We start from the raw sequence: 17,790 nt of genomic DNA on the forward strand, positions 1-17,790 counted from the left end.
TTTTTTTTTTATCTGTGGGTGATTTGGTCCATGTCCAGGTTTTTCTAGCTGTGGATGGTTTGGTCCATATCTGGATTTTTCTAACTAAAGTAGCCAGAGGCAGTTAGGAGCCAGTCGGCTAGTGTTTATTTATTTGCTTGTTTACTGTTTTGAGTTACAGATTTCCCAGCAAGCTCCTGGTGAACCAGAATTCCTAGGATTAAGTGGCTGAAAGACACCAAAAAGCCTCCTTACTAAAATGCTGTTGTGGGAAGCAGCGGCTGGCTGGGTGATAGTGATGGGCTGGAGTGGTGCCTTACGTCTGGTGATGCGGGAAGCAGCGGCTGGCTGGATGATAGTGACGGGACGCGCTGCTTTCTAGTGTAGTTTGATGTCGGGGAAGGACTCTGATCTCCCGGGATCATCACACAATGGTCGCTTTCATCTCTTGTGACATCATATATTTGCCTGTTGCGGCAGTCATTAGATCACACCTTGGATCCTCAGTTCTACACCTTCATCCTGAGCAGCCAATAAAATCGTGGCATGTAACGTGCCGCTGCTCCCCGGCGATAGTCATTGTTTATTGTCTGTAATGACAGAGTGACAATCCTGCTGTCATTGTCCTCGTCTGGGCTGCCTCCTTCATCAAAGCCACGATTGTCTCTTCCACAGAAACTGCTATAAACTCTTCCTTTTGCTGGGCGGATGGGGGAATTACTGTAAATCTTTAGTTACTTTCATATTTTGTGATTGAGTTTGTAAAGGAAATCTCTGCTTCATTGTGAATGAAGACATTTATTATCATCAGTGATCAGCCTGACAGACGTCCACATATGATAAATGGAGGAGGACAGCCCATGGAGGGGAAGATAACATTACATTCCCTCACATTATTCTGTGTGTGTGTGTGTGTGTGTGTGTGTGTGTGTGTGTGTGTGTGTGTGTGTGTGTGTGTGTGTCCATGTACGTCTCTGTGTGTAAAACAGAGTAACCAAGCAGCTCAGGGTGACCCAAACTACTAGGAATGTATAGGGGGATGAAAGGAACCAAAAAGCCCTCCTACTAAAAAAGCAAAGCTTGGTGTAATTGCCTTCTTAAAACAGAAGGAAATTTGCAATAATTCAGTTATAAATGAACATTTGTGGTTACCCACAATGCACACCTAGCCCTATTTCATACAGCCTTATCAATCCCTGCCATGTACTGATGAGGACCAAAAGTCCGAAACAGGCTGTCTACATGTGGGTTTGATATGGCTGTGTAAAACTTAAAGCTATAGGCTTGCTATAAACCAGCGGTTCTGGATGCTTGCTTGGCTTAACAAGGGCGGAAAGGGATAATTTGCATATTTAGTAGGTGTGCATTGTGGGTAACCACAAATGTTCATTTATAACTGAATTATTGCAAATTTCCTTCTGTTTTAAGAAGGCAATTACACCAGTCTGTGTGTAAAGGCTGTGTTTTCATATAGGCAATTATTTACGTCCTCTGTATGTTTAACTGATAACTTGTGATAAACACATGGAGAGATATTCATATTTTGTTGTGTTGGGTCACTCCATCATCCTGTCACCTCTGAAAGTGTCAGCTGTACTGTAATGACATCAGCAGGAGGGCGGAGCTGGGAACTTAGCAATTAGTAATAATGTAGAGCATTACATACACCTGCTGCGTAGCATAGGGTAGATCTAACTAAAGCTATCAATTCTAGGGTGGTCGGCACTGGACACTGGATCAGGTAGTAGCTGGGGAATCCAGTGTAAGGCTGTGCCTCTAGCAAGTCCAGAAAGCAATACAAAAAGAATAGATTCGGCACCAGACCAGCTTCAAAAGCAAGACACCTCTTTATTTCTTCCATTCAGTAACTGGTGTGCCTCCATCAGCTGTAGGACGAGGCCACGTTGGGGGAGGCAGTTATTGTGGTCAGTATAGGATTGTAGAATAACATGTTTTTCTCTTTGTAGTGTGATACGAGATCTGGCCACGAAGTCTCTGCACAATCTGACGCCCACTGCCCCGGAGTACATGACCAGCACAGGTACCCAGATCTCCTGCTCGGGGGGTGGGGTGGGGATACGACGCATCACTGAGGGGTTTCACAAGCTGCATATTTGTCATGATTACCTGGAAGTACTTTCTTTCTTTATCCTCCGTTATATCTATTTCCTGTTCTCTCACATCACCGCAGAGGCCTCAGCTCCCTGCAGATGGTCAGTGTGGTTGCTTTAGTAACCTGTGGGCCATGTTTACTGAACTTCCACCCCGAGAAGTGTGTGGCTTCCCTAAGTGCCCTGCTGCAACTGTCAGCCATGCAGAGCGCAGGTCACATGAGCCTCTGGAAAGAAGCAGTGCATGCTGGGAGGTTTCCTGATAAGCCAGCCACAGTGGCGTAGCAATAGGGGTTGCAGAGATCTCGACTGCACTTGGGGCCCTTGAGCCAGAGGGGCCCTGTAGGGCCCTCCCTCAACCGCAGTATTAGCTCTTTATTGGTCCTGTGCTTGTAATGATCGATTCTATTAATGCTTTGAATGATAATCATTAACAAGCTGTTCTCCATCCCCTTCTTGCACCTCTGACACTGTGGTTGTCCTTGGCAGGTTTTGGTGTGCCGTATCAATTGTTATGTATAGAGTGCTTGGGGGGAACCCATGTAAAATTAGCACCGGGGCTCGTAGCTCCTTAGCTACACCACTGGCCAGCCATGATAGTGAGGTTGTCCCTCTGCATGTATAATGTATAGAGGATGGTGCCAGTATTGTCTATCTCTGAGTTAGAGGATGATGATTGGATCTGACTTCATATTGATATAGCACATTGTCCCCCTCTGTATTGCAGTGCTGCCACGGCTCCTCCCTCTGACCACCGGCACGGATCTACACACCCGTCATGGCGCTATCTTGGCCTGTGCAGAGATCACGCATGCACTTTATAAGCTGGCACAGCAGAGTAACAGGTGAGTCACATTTTCGTGGATAACTTGTCCCCCCCCCCCCCCCCCCCCGCAGTGTGATCCTCAGTGGTACCGCATATGGTGACATCCTGGAATAGTAGACCATGGGGTTTCCATCTTGTAATGCTGCCTGCAGAGCCGAGCTGCCAACAGTAGGGGGCGTCCTACTCAGGAGACAAGACATGGCAGCCTCTGCAGTCCTTTCAGTGCAGTGATTGCGGTAAATGGTGGTGTGTCCTCACCTACAGGATTCTTTTATGCACGCTTCATGGCCTGGGCTGAGGGCCTGAACCTGGCCAGGAATTTCCGTCCTATCAACACAGCAGAATTCCTCTCATGCCTTGCGCTTTCTCACATTCTTCCCTCACTTGTCATTGTCACATTGTCCTGTTTACTGTCAGGGTTATTCTGCTCAATGTTACCTAGAAATGCAGCCAGGCCTCTGTGTGAGGCAAGGGCAATGTGTATAGGTCATGTGACTCGTGTGCCCCTGCCACACTGCACAGCAAGCTCTGCCTGTGTCGCCTGCGATTGGTCAGTTAGTATGAGAACTGCATTGAGTTGGAGGATGACAGAGGGATCTGTAATACGGAAAAGTGATGTCACTACCCCGGGTACACAGGGAGGCGGGGGTGTAGGAGCCGCAAAGCTGGCAGGGAGGAAGTGGCCACACAATAAGAGTTGTCATCTGTGTAATTATGTCTCTTTACATCCCGATATCTTCTGCAGGACAGTCGCTGATTATCTGGATAAAGAAACGCTTAGAGGTCTAACAGGGATTCATCAGAAGGTGAGGATTTGTAGATTTAGATGAATGTCGCTCATCAGGAGGTGAGGCTGTGTTTATATGGTTGCAGGGCGCTCATCAAGAGGTGAGGCTGTGTTTATATGGATGCATGGTGCTCATCAGGAGGTGAGGCTGTGTTTATATGGATGCATGGTGCTCATCAGGAGGTGAGGCTGTGTTTATTATGGATGCATGGTGCTCATCAGGAGGTGAGGCTGTGTTTATATGGATGCATGGTGCTCATCAGGAGGTGAGGCTGTGTTTATATGGATGCATGGTGCTCATCAGGAGGTGAGGCTGTGTTTATTATGGATGCATGGTGCTCATTAGGAGGTGAGGCTGTTTAAATGGATGCATGGTGCTCATCAGGAGGTGAGGTTGTGTTTATATGGATGCATGGTACTCATCAGGAGGCTGGGCTGTGTTTTTATGGATGCATGGTGCTCATCAGGAGGTGAGGCTGTGTTTATATGGATGCATGGTGCTCATCAGGAGGTGAGGCTGTGTTTATATGGATGCATGGTGCTCATCAGGAGGCTGGGCTGTGTTTATATGGATGCATGGTGCTCATCAGGAGGTGAGGCTGTGTTTATATGGATGCATGGTGCTCATCAGGAGGCTGGGCTGTGTTTATATGGATGCATGGTGCTCATCAGGAGGTGAGGCTGTGTTTATATGGATGCATGGTGCTCATCAGGAGGTGAGGCTGTGTTTATATGGATGCATGGTGCTCAGGAGGTGAGGCTGTGTTTATATGGATGCATGGTGCTCATCGGGAGGTGAGGCTGTGTTTATTATGGATGCATAGTGCTCATTAGGAGGTGAGGCTGTTTAAATGGATGCAATGGCGCTCATCAGGACGTGAGACTGTGTTTATATGGATGCATGGTGCTCATCAGGAGGTGAGAATGTGTAGATTTGGATGCATGGTGCTCATCGGGAGGTGAAGCTGTCTTTATATGGATGCATGGTGCTCATCAGGAGGTGAGGCTGTCTTTATATGGATGCATGGTGCTCATCAGGAGGTGAGGCTGTCTTTATATGGATGCATGGTGCTCATCAGGAGGTAAAGCTGTGTTTATATGGATGCATGGTGCTCATCAGGAGGTAAGGCTGTGTTTATATGGATGTATGGTGCTCATCAGGTGTGTTGTAAAGTTTCCTGTGCTGAGCTATGAAGATCCAGTAGAGCAGAGTGCTTTTTCGCCAGTGATCTGTGGGTCGGGGGGATCTGGATTTTGACTTAGAATTTCAGAAGCCCATTTTGACACTCTTTCCCTGTTCTTTCTTTCAGCTTCAAGAGCGTCAGTTCTACAGGTGAGATCCGCTGCCTCGTGTTGGAGGAGGTCTTTGCTCCGCATTACACTGATGTCAAATCTGCTCTCATCTTCCTGCCCTAGAGAAATGCTAGCTGTAATCTGATTGGTTGTTATGTCATCTCTGTCTGCCTTTTCTGCAGGTCTCGTAGTAAAGTTGGGCATACAATGTATAGATGTGGAAAGGATCAGTACCTGCCTCAGCACCCCACTTCAATGTCTGATCTCTGCCACCAAGGTTTATTAGGTTTAATGCACTGAAGAATAAAAATTAAGTCACCTAGACGTGAGGTCACATCTCACGATTTTCCTCTGTTGACACTATTGGCCTCATAAACACAACATGACATCACTCCAAATGCTCCTCTGGCTGTTATCTGTAGTAACAATAGCTTTGTGTGATCTGACACATGATGTCTCTATCTGGCTATGTTCTCCTGGAGGTCTCATGTGACCTGACTCCTGATATCACTATCTCGCTGTGTTCTCCTGGAGTTCTCCTGTAGGGGTAATGACCTTTACGTCATGTGACTTGATACGTGAAGTTACTATCTAGCTATGTTCTCCTGGAGGTCTCTTGTAGTGGTTATGACAGTGGCGTCATGTGACTTGACACGTGATGTCGTTATGTTTCTATGTTCTCCTGGAGATCTCACGTAGTGGTAATGACCAAAGTGTCATGTGACCTGACTCATGATGTCTCTATCTTGCCATGTTCTCCTAGAGGTTTTTTTGTAGTGATAATGACCTTTGCGTCATATGACTTGACACGTGATGTCGCTATCTTGCTATGTTCTCCTAGAGGTCTTTTGTAGTGGTAATGACCGTAGCATCATGTGACCTGACATGAGATGTCGCTATCTTGCAGAGTTCTCCTGGAGGTAGTGCATTGGTAATGGCCTTAGCGTCACATGACCTAACACATGAAGTCACAATCTCACTATGTTCTCTGGGAGGTCTCCTGTAGTGGTAATGACTGAAGTGCCACGTGACCTGACACGTGACGTCTCTACAGTATATCGCGATGTTCCCCGGGAGGTCTCGCACAGGGACCACAGTAATGAAGTTACATGTCGTGTGATGTGACACATCATAGTGCTCTGCACTTCGCCCCATCAGGATGATTAGCATTAGTAATAAGTTCAATGAAGGGCTCGGCACTGGAATGAGCCCGGCGGGTTCTAGCGAGACGTGTTCGGATGATCTGGCAGATGTAAATCTCTTGGTATGAAATGTATGTTCCTGACCCGCAGATATGTCAGTTATTCTGTGTTATGTGAACAACGCCTGCTATGAGGAACTTGCTTTACTTACCTGCAGGGGGGGAAATTATCTGTAAGCTGCCAACTGCAAACAGTCACCTCCAGCCCGTATATTTATTTATAAACAACTAGGACCTCACTCTGCACTGTGGGGGGCATGGCAGAGCTCTTCCCCCATAATCACAGGCTTATCTCTGGCCTCTGCAGTCTACACCTGCATACAGGCATAGGTTTCATCTCCTGAAAGCAAGCAGCTTATCAGATGCATGTGAATAGATAACACCTCATTTCCATATCACACTGCTGTCATTTCAAGGACTTAACTCAAAGGTGGCCTCCAGCTATGTACACAGTTGCTTGAAACGTTCAACAAATGACAGATTTCGCCGTTTCGGATGGCAATTGTGTACAAAAATAAAATAAAACGTAGCTGAGTGAATAATAGAGAGCATTTTGCTGGATCCATCTGGCGAATCAGCTCAGATGACTGTTGGACAGATATTGTCCAATGGGCCACGTGTGTACAATGACTACAGACTGTATGGTCGCTTGCAGCATTTACAGTGCATCCAGAAAGTAATCACAGTGCATGACTTTTTCCACATTTTATGTTACAGCCTTAGTCCAAAAAGGATTTAATTCATATTTTTCCTCAGAACATGACTTGAAAAAAGTGTACTTGAGGTTCTGGCAAATGTATTAAAAATAAAAAATGGAGAAAGCCCATGTACATAAGTACTCACAGCCTCTGCCATGAAGCTCAAAATTGAGCACAGGTGCATCCTGTTTCCCCTAAGCGTCCTAGAATTTCCCACTTACTGTATTTTACGTTTAATAAACATGCCAGAACCTCAAGTTAACTTTTTTCACGTTGTCCTTACAGGGAAAAAATTAATCAAATCTGCTTTGAAATAAGGCTGTTATAAAACAAAATGAGGAAAAAGTGATTTGCTGTGACTACTTTCCCGATGCACTGTGACTATGAGTTGGTCATTTGCAATATCCGCATGCGGACAACGTAGTTGCAAAGACCTGTCGTTTGTTTTTGTTGTTTTCTGCAATGTTGGTTGGTTGCAACGATTTTTGTTGATCATGTGTAAGGTCCTTTAAAGGTGAAGACCGTGCATCAAACTGCCAGAATCCGTAGCGCATATGTCAGCATTTCCAAATCCTGTTTGTTTTTGTATGAAGAAGTGCTGACCTAAAGCCTAGGCAAACCATTGCATGGTCTGGCTACCAGGGGCATTATGGGTGGATGTTTCCCTGGTCATATTCTTACATGATCTAGCTTATAGTTCCCGATAATAAGGACCGACAGCACAAATATGCTGCTTCTGAGGTTAGAGGGATGGTCCATGCCTGTCTTTTATTTACTGAGTTCTAAATCCTGGGATGGTTTTAGACAAGGTTGGGGGGGGGTTTCTCAGTGCTCCTCTCTCCCTACTTGACCCCAATATTCAAGTTCCAGGTATTGTTCCCCACATATTTCCTTTCCACGGTTCCATCTTCTTCATGTTTTGCCAGTAGAATTCTGTAAGCCCACAATCTACAGCAGACACAGCATCCTCACTGGCCGAAGCTTTTATGGATTGGGTTTTCCAGTGGCATGAAAGGGTCAGGTCGGGGAAATGGCTTACTGTTTTGATGTCTTGGAAGTGCAGTTCAGCCAATGGGATGGTAGCTGTGTGGGTAGACTGCCTGGAGACGCAGAACTTCTTGTGACAGTCTGATTCACTTTGACTAGAACAGAAGTGTAAGCTTGTCTTGTGCTCCCTGTTATGCTGGGAATACACGTTTCGTTTTAGCCTTCGTTTTAGCCTTCGATTCGTTCGGTAAACGAATCGAGTGTTGAAACCGTATGTGAAAATAGTCATAATCTCATTATAGTTTCGATTAATAGACCCCAAAAACGAACGACTAGTGATCGAACATGTTTGATATTATCTCTCTTTATCCATCTAATCGAGCCATTGGTAGGCTTGATGGCTGTTCAGATCGATTATATATTCGTTTATGCCGTCCGTCCCTGTACTACGTTTCGTTTCTTTGCAGCCTTCGATCATTGGAAAAACGAAACCATCAGAATCGAAATAAAAACCGAAACCGTGGGTGGTGATATTAACCGTACGGTCGATTATTTCGGGATCGAAAAGGACAAAAGGCACAATCGAAACGAAGGTTTAAACGAAGGCAAAAACGAAACGTGTATTCCCAGCATTAGAGCTAGATAGCCAGAAATAGATCGGTTTGGGGGAAGTCTTCTGTGTCTGTATGTTTTATTGACACCACAAGAACATTTGTGTTCATCCTCTGATCTGTTGGCTGGATCCCTTGACACAAGATGAGCAGAGAAGCTGGCTGTGTCCCGTGTAATGTGTTCCATGCTATCCCATCTGCCATGCCATTTGGCAGAAAACGTCCTCATGTACTTCATGTCATGGATGAGGAACACACTGCACACCTCCCATTCCTCCAGTCTGGTATCTTTCTGGAAGATATTCTCCAGACTTCAGAGTATGGCGTCCAAATTGCCAGACCCCTCAAATTCGTTACCTGTAAAGATGCCCTCTTCACTGCTGAAATGTGCTGTCCTAAACTGACTTCTTATAGGGACCATGACCAGTAAGTAAAAAAGGAAATCCGGACTTACCTAGGGCTTCCTCCAGCCCCGCGTAGCCCGCAAGGTCCCCTGGCATTCTCTGGGTCCCTTGCGTGGTCCCATACGTGGTCCCACTGGCGGCTCTTGTAATCCAGCAACTTTGTTTGAAGCAGCACTTGCTCGCCATCACACCGGTTGCCGTAAGAGTCCTGTGCATGTGCGGTTTTCTAAAGTCTTAACCACAGGACTCTTATGGGGACCGGGGTGATGAAGTGCAGGGTGCTCGCCGGATTACCGGAGACGCCAGTGAGACCAAGGCAATGACCCAGAGAACACTAGGAGACCTCGCAGGTAACGGGGGTCTGGAGGAAGCCCCAGGTAAGTCCAGATTTAAATTTTATCTGTCTGCTCAAGATCCATTGGCAACATGAAGATGGGCAGGAGCCGAAACTTGTTTTTCTGATCAATTTCCATAAAACTGAAAGAAAATCGATCGGAAAATCGATCAAAATTCAGATCAGACATGTTGAAAAAAATCTGCCAGAAAATTGTATCGCGTTTACCTAGCATTACATTTTTTTGTGATAGTGGTCCTTCAAACAAGCAAATACAAATGATTATCATTTATTTCAGTAGTTAAAGGGGGTTGTAACATCCCTAAACAAAAAAATGTTAATGCCCCAAACATATCTGTAACCCCCTTTTTTCTAAAATAGGTCTGTTTTTTTTCTCTCTTCTTTTTACCTGGTCTGGGTGCCTTTGCCTAATTGCAGGAACTAGCGGGATTGTGGAACGTTTTTTTTTTTGTTTTTGTTTTTTTTAAGCTACATTACCCAAGCTAATCTCAGCATGCAAATAACAGCTTCCTATTTCAGATAAGATAAGGACACTATGACCAGAAGGTAATTGAACCTGAACCCCTCCCTCCCTTTGAAGATATTACACAGTGATGTAAGCATGTTGTATAGGTGATGTTTGCCGTGGGAGGGGCAGGAAGCTGTGGCAATAGGGAGGGCATATATTTAACACTGAGCGAGACTGAGAAAAAGAAGTGCAGAAGTGATGTCATATTTGACATCCGTGTCGCATCAACTCAAAATTATTTGCATCTCGCTGACCATCACTACTGTAGAATTCACAGCCAAGTTTAACAGTGACAAAATCCCATTTCCACTCGTGCGTTGTGGTGTGACCGCCCAGTACTGGGACTGAACAGCGGTGTGGGGACTTTTCTTTGTCAGACAACATACATTCTTCGTCTGAGGCTGCCAGATTTATATCCGCAAATCGCAGAGAAAAATCTAAAACCAAATCCATTAAAAATAGTGACTTTTGGGTAAGGGGTCATGTAGTAGTGTTTGCTGATCACTAGGTGGCATTGCTGTTCAGAATTATCTGGTTAAGGTGGCGTTTCCCAACTTACCTGCCAGACATTCTGGACTTGCTTAGGATCCGCTGGGATGTGTATTGGTGGAATTGGAAGTATGTTTTTAGCCTGGATAGAGTATTATTTTACCTAATCAGGGTGATAGCGGTACAGAAGCGTGCTGAGTGAATTCTCAGCACGTCGGTGTGTGCAGGTGTCAGACGGGGATTCAGTGATGGCTGCAGATATGTCTGAATAATGATGAGAGCTCAGAGTCAGGTGTCTCCATCATACACAGCTATAAGGCTGGATCTATGGCGGCTCCTGCTAATCCCGGCGGACGCCCCGAGCCTGAGTACAGCAGGTTAATGCCTGGGCGGGACACCAGGTCTGCTGCGTCACGCTTATCCTCCGGAGGGTTTATTAGTGTTAAACGCCGGTCGTTAAAGTGTTTTTCTGCTGTCAGAAGAAGCAGCGATCTGCCTGAATCATTGTCTCGTGTCATACAAGTTACTCCATCCCAGTGATGTGACATCTGTCTAGAGACAGCGGTGCTGAGTCAGTGCTTTGCTGCGGTGGGGAGACCAGGGGGCTGGACATCACATAGAGGCACAGGCACCACTCCCCACTCAGTACAGTGTACTGTGTGCCGGCAGTGTGAGCAGGCTAGCGGCCTGTGGCCGGCAGTGTGAGCAGACTAGGGGCCTGTGTACAGGAAGTGTGAGCAGACTAGGGGCCTGTGTACAGGAAGTGTGAGCGGACTAGCAGTCTGTGTGCCGGCAGTGTGAGCAGACTAGCGACCTGTGTGCCGGCAGTGTGAGCAGACTAGCGGCCTGTGCGCCAGCAGTGTGAGCAGACTAGCAGCCTGTGTGCCGGCAGTGTGAGCAGACTAGCGACCTGTGTAACAGCAGTGTGAACAGACTAGCGACCTGTGTGCCGGCAGTGTGAGCAGACTAGCGGCCTGTGTACCAACAGTGTGAGCAGACTAGCGGCCTGTGTACCAGCAGTGTGAGCAGACTAGCGACCTGTGTACCGGCAGTGTGAGCAGACTAGTGACCTGTGTACCGGCAGTGTGAGCAGACTAGCAGCCTGTGTGCCAGCAGTGTGAGCAGACTAGCGGCCTGTGTACCGGCAGTGTGAGCAGACTAGCGGCCTGTGTGCCGGCAGTGTGAGCAGACTAGCGGCCTGTGTGCCGGCAGTGTGAGCAGACTAGTGACCTGTGTACCGGCAGTGTGAGCAGACTAGCAGCCTGTGTGCCAGCACTGTGAGCAGACTAGCGGCCTGTGTACCGGCAGTGTGAGCAGACTAGCGAACTGTGAGCCGGCAGTGTGAGCAGACTAGCGGCCTGTGTGCCGGCAGTGTGAGCAGACTAGCGGCCTGTGTGCCGGCAGTGTGAGCAGACTAGCGGCCTGTGTGCCGGCAGTGTGAGCAGACTAGCGGCCTGTGTGCCGGCAGTGTGAGCAGACTAGCGACCTGTGTACCGGCAGTGTGAGCAGACTAGCAGCCTGTGTGCCGGCAGTGTGAGCAGACTAGCGACCTGTGTACCGGCAGTGTGAGCAGACTAGCAGCCTGTGTGCCGGCAGTGTGAGCAGACTAGCGGCCTGTGTGCCGGCAGTGTGAGCAGACTAGCGACCTGTGTACCGGCAGTGTGAGCAGACTAGCAGCCTGTGTGCCGGCAGTGTGAGCAGACTAGCGGCCTGTGTAACAGCAGTGTGAGCAGACTAGCGGCCTATGTGCTGGCAGTGTGAGCAGACTATCGACCTGTGTACCGGCAGTGTGAGCAGACTAGCGGCCTGTGTAACAGCAGTGTGAGCAGACTAGCGGCCTGTGTAACAGCAGTGTGAGCAGACTATCGACCTGTGTACCGGCAGTGTGAGCAGACTAGCGGCCTGTGTAACAGCAGTGTGAGCAGATTAGTGGCCTGTGTGCCGGCAGTGTGAGCAGACTAGCGGCCTGTGTGCCGGCAGTGTGAGCAGACTAGCAGCCTGTGTGCCGGCAGTGTGAGCAGACTAGCGGCCTGTGTATCGGCAGTGTGAGCAGACTAGCGGCCTGTGTAACAGCAGTGTGAGCAGACTAGCGGCCTGTGTGCCGGCAGTGTGAGCAGACTAGCGGCCTGTGTGCCGGCAGTGTGAGCAGACTAGCGGCCTGTGTGCCGGCAGTGTGAGCAGACTAGCGGCCTGTGTGCCGGCAGTGTGAGCAGACTAGCGGCCTGTGTGCCGGCAGTGTGAGCAGACTAGCGGCCTGTGTGCCGGCAGTGTGAGCAGACTAGCGGCCTGTGTGCCGGCAGTGTGAGCAGACTAGCGGCCTGTGTGCCGGCAGTGTGAGCAGACTAGCGGCCTGTGTACCGGCAGTGTGAGCAGACTAGCGGCCTGTGTGCCGGCAGTGTGAGCAGACTAGCGGCCTGTGTGCCGGCAGTGTGAGCAGACTAGCGGCCTGTGTGCCGGCAGTGTGAGCAGACTAGCGGCCTGTGTGCCGGCAGTGTGAGCAGACTAGCGGCCCGTGTGCCGGCAGTGTGAGCAGACTAGCGGCCCATGTGCCGGCAGTGTGAGCAGACTAGCGGCCCATGTGCCGGCAGTGTGAGCAGACTAGCGGCCCATGTGCCGGCAGTGTGAGCAGACTATCGGCCCGTGTACCGGCAGTGTGAGCAGACTAGCGGCCCGTGTGCTGGCAGTGTGAGCAGACTAGCGACCCGTGTACCGGCAATGTGAGCAAACTAGCAGCCTGTGTATCGGCAGTGTGAGCAGACTAGCGGCCTGGGTACCGGCAGTGTGAGCAGCAGGGTTGTTGCTAGGATCCTTAGAGATCCGGGACACTTTTGGGCAACAGTGTGAGCAGACTAGCGGCCTGTGTACCGGCAGTGTGAGAAGACTGGCAGCCTGTGTACCGGCCTATAGTCTTTATCACTTAATACACTCAGACCAGTTGCTGTTGAAATTTGATTTTTATGGTGACAATACCGCTTTAATGATATTAGTTTTGCTTTCGATGTATTCTGTGCAGCTTTGTATTTTAAATCTTCTTTTCTCTTCCTTCTAGGGGTCTGGGTGGAGAGCTGATGAGACCAGCAGGTAAGACACACATAATACAGTGTAATGACCTGAGCAGTCTGTACACATAGGGTCCAGCTGCTGAGACCTGTGTATCCCCAAATCTATGTCAAATACCAATCTCGCTAATGAGCTGAGAATGCAATCTGGTTTACTGTTTTCATGGTGCTATTACATGAATTGAGCTGAAATAGTGGCCTGATATCTCCTCTTCATGATTAGGCCTCAGTGACTGCGCTCATTCTGTTCAGATCACACCTGCTGACCAGATTCCACTGCCCTCTTCCTGTACAGATCACATCCGCTGACCAGCTCCCAGCATGCCCTGGGCCTCAGTGACTGCCCTCATCCTGTACAGATCACACCTGCTGACCAGATTCCACTGCCCTCTTCCTGTACAGATCACATCCGCTGACAAGCTCCAAGCATGCCCTGGGCCTCAGTGACTGTCCTCATCCTGTACAGATCACACCTGTTGACCAGCTTCCACTGCCCTCATCTTGTAAAGATCACACCTGCTGACCAGCTCCTAGCATGCCCTGGGCCTCAGTGACTGCCCTCATCCTGAACAGATCACACCTGCTGACTAGCTCCCAGCATGCCCTCATCCTGTACAGATCACACCTGTTGACCAGCTTCCACTGCCCTCATCCTGTACAGATCACACCTGCAGACTAGCTCCCAGCATGCCTGGGCCTCAGTAACTGCCCTCATCCTGTACAGATCATACCTGCTGACCAGCTCCCACCATGCCCTGGGCCTCAGTGACTGCCCTCATCCTGTACATATCACACCTGCTGACTAGCTCCCAGCATGCCCTGGGCCTCAGTGACTGCCCTCATCCTGTACAGATCACACCTGCTGACCAGCTCCCACCATGCCCTGGGCCTCAGTGACTGCCCTCATCCTGTACATATCACACCTGCTGACTAGCTCCCAGCATGCCCTGGGCCTCAGTGACTGCCCTCATCCTGTACAGATCATACCTGCTGACCAGCTCACACCATGCCCTGGGCCTCAGTGACTGCCCTCATCCTGTACAGATCACACCTGCTGACTAGCTCTCAGCATGCCCTGGGCCTCAGTGACTGCCCTCATCCTGTAAAGATCACACCTGCTGACCAGCTCCCAGCATGCCCTGGGCCTCAGTGACTGCCCTCATCCTGTACAGATCACACCTGCTGACTAGCTCTCAGCATGCCCTGGGCCTCAGTGACTGCCCTCATCCTGTACAGATCACACCTGCTGACCAGCTCCCAGCATGCCCTGGGCCTCTGTGACTGCCTTTATCCTGTACAGATCACACCTGTTGACCAGCTTCTACTGCCCTCATCCTTTACAGATCACACCCGCTGACTATTTCCCAGCATGCCTGGGCCTCAGTAACTGCCCTCATCCTGTACGGATCACACCTGCTGACCAGCTTCCACTGCCCTCATTGTGTACAGATCACACCTGCTGACTAGCTCCCAGCATGCCCTGGGCCTCAGTGACTGCCCTCATCCTGTACAGATCACACCTGTTGACCAGCTTCCACTGCCCTCATCCTGTACAGATCACACCTGCTGACTAGCTCCCAGCATGCCCTGGGCCTCAGTAACTGCCCTCATCCTGTACGGATCACACCTGCTGACCAGCTCCCAGCATGCCCTGTGCTTCAGTGGCTGCCCTCATCCTGAACCGATCACACCTGTTGATCTCCCTGGTTGAGGAAATTGCTATGACTTTTGTCAAAAGGGGCACCATTGACTATCCATCAATTTGATAAATGTCATCCTGTTGTCAGTATCTTTGTATAGAAGTCAGGTCTCATTAGGGCAGATTTATCACAACCAGTGTAAAGTCTCATACACATGGGGCACAAATGTCGCCACAAACAGGTGGCACGCGCATGTCTGGGCGACAGTTGCACTGTGTGTAAGAGGTGCGCACCACGAACTGTCGCCGGAGACAGCAGTTGCTGTGTGATTGAAAAGTTCAATCGCCGGCAACTTCTGTCTCCGCAACTGTCGCTGGTCCGCCACGCGTACTGCATGTGTATGTGCGGACTAGCGACAGCTACCCACAGCCAGAAGGGAGCTTCAGGCGGGGGCAAAACTTTCGGCGACAGCTTCCGCCGCATCTCTGTCCCTCTGTGCAACGTGTGTACAGCTGCCGCACAAAGGGACCTGGCGACAAACTGTCACTGTGTTTTTTTTTTGTCTCTTGTATGCTTGTAACTGCAGACATTTGTATGTGTATGAGACTTAAATGTTGCAGCTGTCCAGGCAAATGATTCTGATTGGGCACACTGAGCAGTGGTTTTGCACCAATATTACATGCACTGTTTGTAAAAAATCAGCTCCAATGAGATCTGAGAAAATCAGCTTAGCCTCTGTTATATTTATATACTGTGTATAAAGCCTCTTTGGCCAGCGCTGTGCAATGCAGTATAGATACCCTGGTAACTGGATTGTATAATGTGACAGTGAGCTCATTCTTGGTGTCAACTCCCTAATTGTGTCTCTCTTTTCCGCAGTTTGTCACTTGATAGAGAAGCTGTCACTGTCCAAAATCCCACACCCGGGGGACACAGTAATAGGTAAGCAGGGCTTAAGTCACCGGATATATCCTTCATTGAGGACTGCTGGCCGGAACGCCCTGCGGCGTGCAGCACCAGAGGATAGGTAGTAGAATGCAGCGTCAGAGGAGAGGTAATAGCGTGCAGTGTCAGAGGAGAGCTAATAGCGTGCAGGGTCCAGGGCGAGGTAATAGCGTGCAGGGTCCAAGGAGGTAAAAGCGTGCAGCTTCAGAGAAGAGGTAACAGCGTGCAGCATCACAGAAGAGGTTACAGCGTGCAGCGTCACAGAAGAGGTTACAACGTGCAGCATCACAGAAGAGGTAACGGTGTGCAGCGTCACAGAAGAGGTTACAACGTGCAGCATCACAGAAGAGGTAACGGCGTGCAGCGTCACAGAAGAGGTAACAGCGTGCAGCGTCACAGAAGAGGTAACAGCGTGCAGCGTCACAGAAGAGGTAACAGCGTGCAGCATCACAGAAGAGGTAACAGCATGCAGCATCACAGAAGAGGTAACAGCATGCAGCATCACAGAAGAGGTTACAGCGTGCAGCATCACAGAAGAGGTAACGGCGTGCAGCGTCACAGAAGAGGTAACAGCGTGCAGCGTCACAGAAGAGGTAACAGCGTGCAGCATCACAGAAGAGGTTACAGCGTACAGCATCACAGAAGAGGTAACAGCATGCAGCATCACAGAAGAGGTAACGGCGTGCAGCGTCACAGAAGAGGTAACAGCGTGCAGCGTCACAGAAGAGGTAACAGCGTGCAGCATCACAGAAGAGGTAACAGCATGCAGCATCACAGAAGAGGTAACAGCATTCAGCATCACAGAAGAGGTAACAGCATGCAGCATCACAGAAGAGGTAACGGCGTGCAGCGTCACAGAAGAGGTAACAGCGTGCAGCGTCACAGAAGAGGTAACAGCGTGCAGCATCACAGAAGAGGTAACGGCGTGCAGCATCACAGAAGAGGTAACAGCATGCAGCATCACAGAAGAGCTAACAGCGTGCATCATCACAGAAGAGGTAACAGCGTGCAGCATCACAGAAGAGGTAACAGCGTGCATCATCACAGAAGAGGTAACAGCGTGCAGCATCACAGAAGAGGTAACAGCGTGCAGCATCACAGAAGAGGTAACGGCATGCAGCATCACAGAAGAGGTAACGGTGTGCAGCGTCACAGAAGAGGTAACGGCGTGCAGCGTCACAGAAGAGGTAACGGCGTGCAGCGTCACAGAAGAGGTAACGGCGTGCAGCGTCACAGAAGAGGTTACGGCGTGCAGCGTCACAGAAGAGGTTACGGCGTACAGGGTCACAGAAGAGGTTACGGGGTGCAGCGTCACAGAAGAGGTTACGGCGTGCAGCGTCACAGAAGAGGTTACGGCGTGCAGCGTCACAGAAGAGGTTACGGCGTGCAGCGTCACAGAAGAGGTTACGGCGTGCAGCGTCACAGAAGAGGTTACGGCGTGCAGCGTCACAGAAGAGGTAACGGCGTGCAGCGTCACAGAAGAGGTAACGGCGTGCAGCGCCACAGAAGAGGTAATGGCGTGCAGCGTCACAGAAGAGGTAACGGCGTGCAGCGTCACAGAAGAGGTAACAGCGTGCAGCGTCAGATGAGAGGGAACGGCGTGCAGCATCAGAAGAGAGGTAATACGTGCAGCGTCAGAGGCGAGGGAACGGCGTGCAGCGTCGGAGGCGAGGGAACGGCGCGCAGCGTCGGAGGAGAAGGAACTGCGCGCAGCGTCGGAGGAGAGGGAACGGCGCGCAGCGTCGGAGGAGAGGGAACGGCGCACAGCGTCGGAGGAGAGGGAACGGCGCGCAGCGTCAGGCAAAAGGTAATAACATACTGGCTCTGAGGGGTCAGTAGCTCTGGGGCCTCCTCTCCAGCTGCACTCTGAGGGATATAGTACGTGATAACCCTCTTC

The 17,790-nt window shown here is 49.8% G+C and overlaps 1 protein-coding gene across 1 annotated transcript in view; it reads left to right on the plus strand.

The window, feature by feature from the left end:
- LOC137542290 (tubulin-specific chaperone D-like) overlaps window positions 1–17,790 on the plus strand; it is a 343,085-nt gene that overhangs the window by 251,754 nt on the left and 73,541 nt on the right. Inside the window, exons 20-25 of the mRNA XM_068264095.1 lie at window positions 1,947–2,020; window positions 2,818–2,935; window positions 3,662–3,722; window positions 5,014–5,036; window positions 13,299–13,330; window positions 15,828–15,890. Coding sequence (XP_068120196.1) covers window positions 1,947–2,020; window positions 2,818–2,935; window positions 3,662–3,722; window positions 5,014–5,036; window positions 13,299–13,330; window positions 15,828–15,890 — 371 coding nt within the window. The remainder of the gene's footprint in view (window positions 1–1,946; window positions 2,021–2,817; window positions 2,936–3,661; window positions 3,723–5,013; window positions 5,037–13,298; window positions 13,331–15,827; window positions 15,891–17,790) is intronic.

The sequence above is a fragment of the Hyperolius riggenbachi genome, chromosome 12 (assembly GCF_040937935.1).
Source record: "Hyperolius riggenbachi isolate aHypRig1 chromosome 12, aHypRig1.pri, whole genome shotgun sequence".
Lineage (NCBI taxonomy): Eukaryota > Metazoa > Chordata > Amphibia > Anura > Hyperoliidae > Hyperolius > Hyperolius riggenbachi.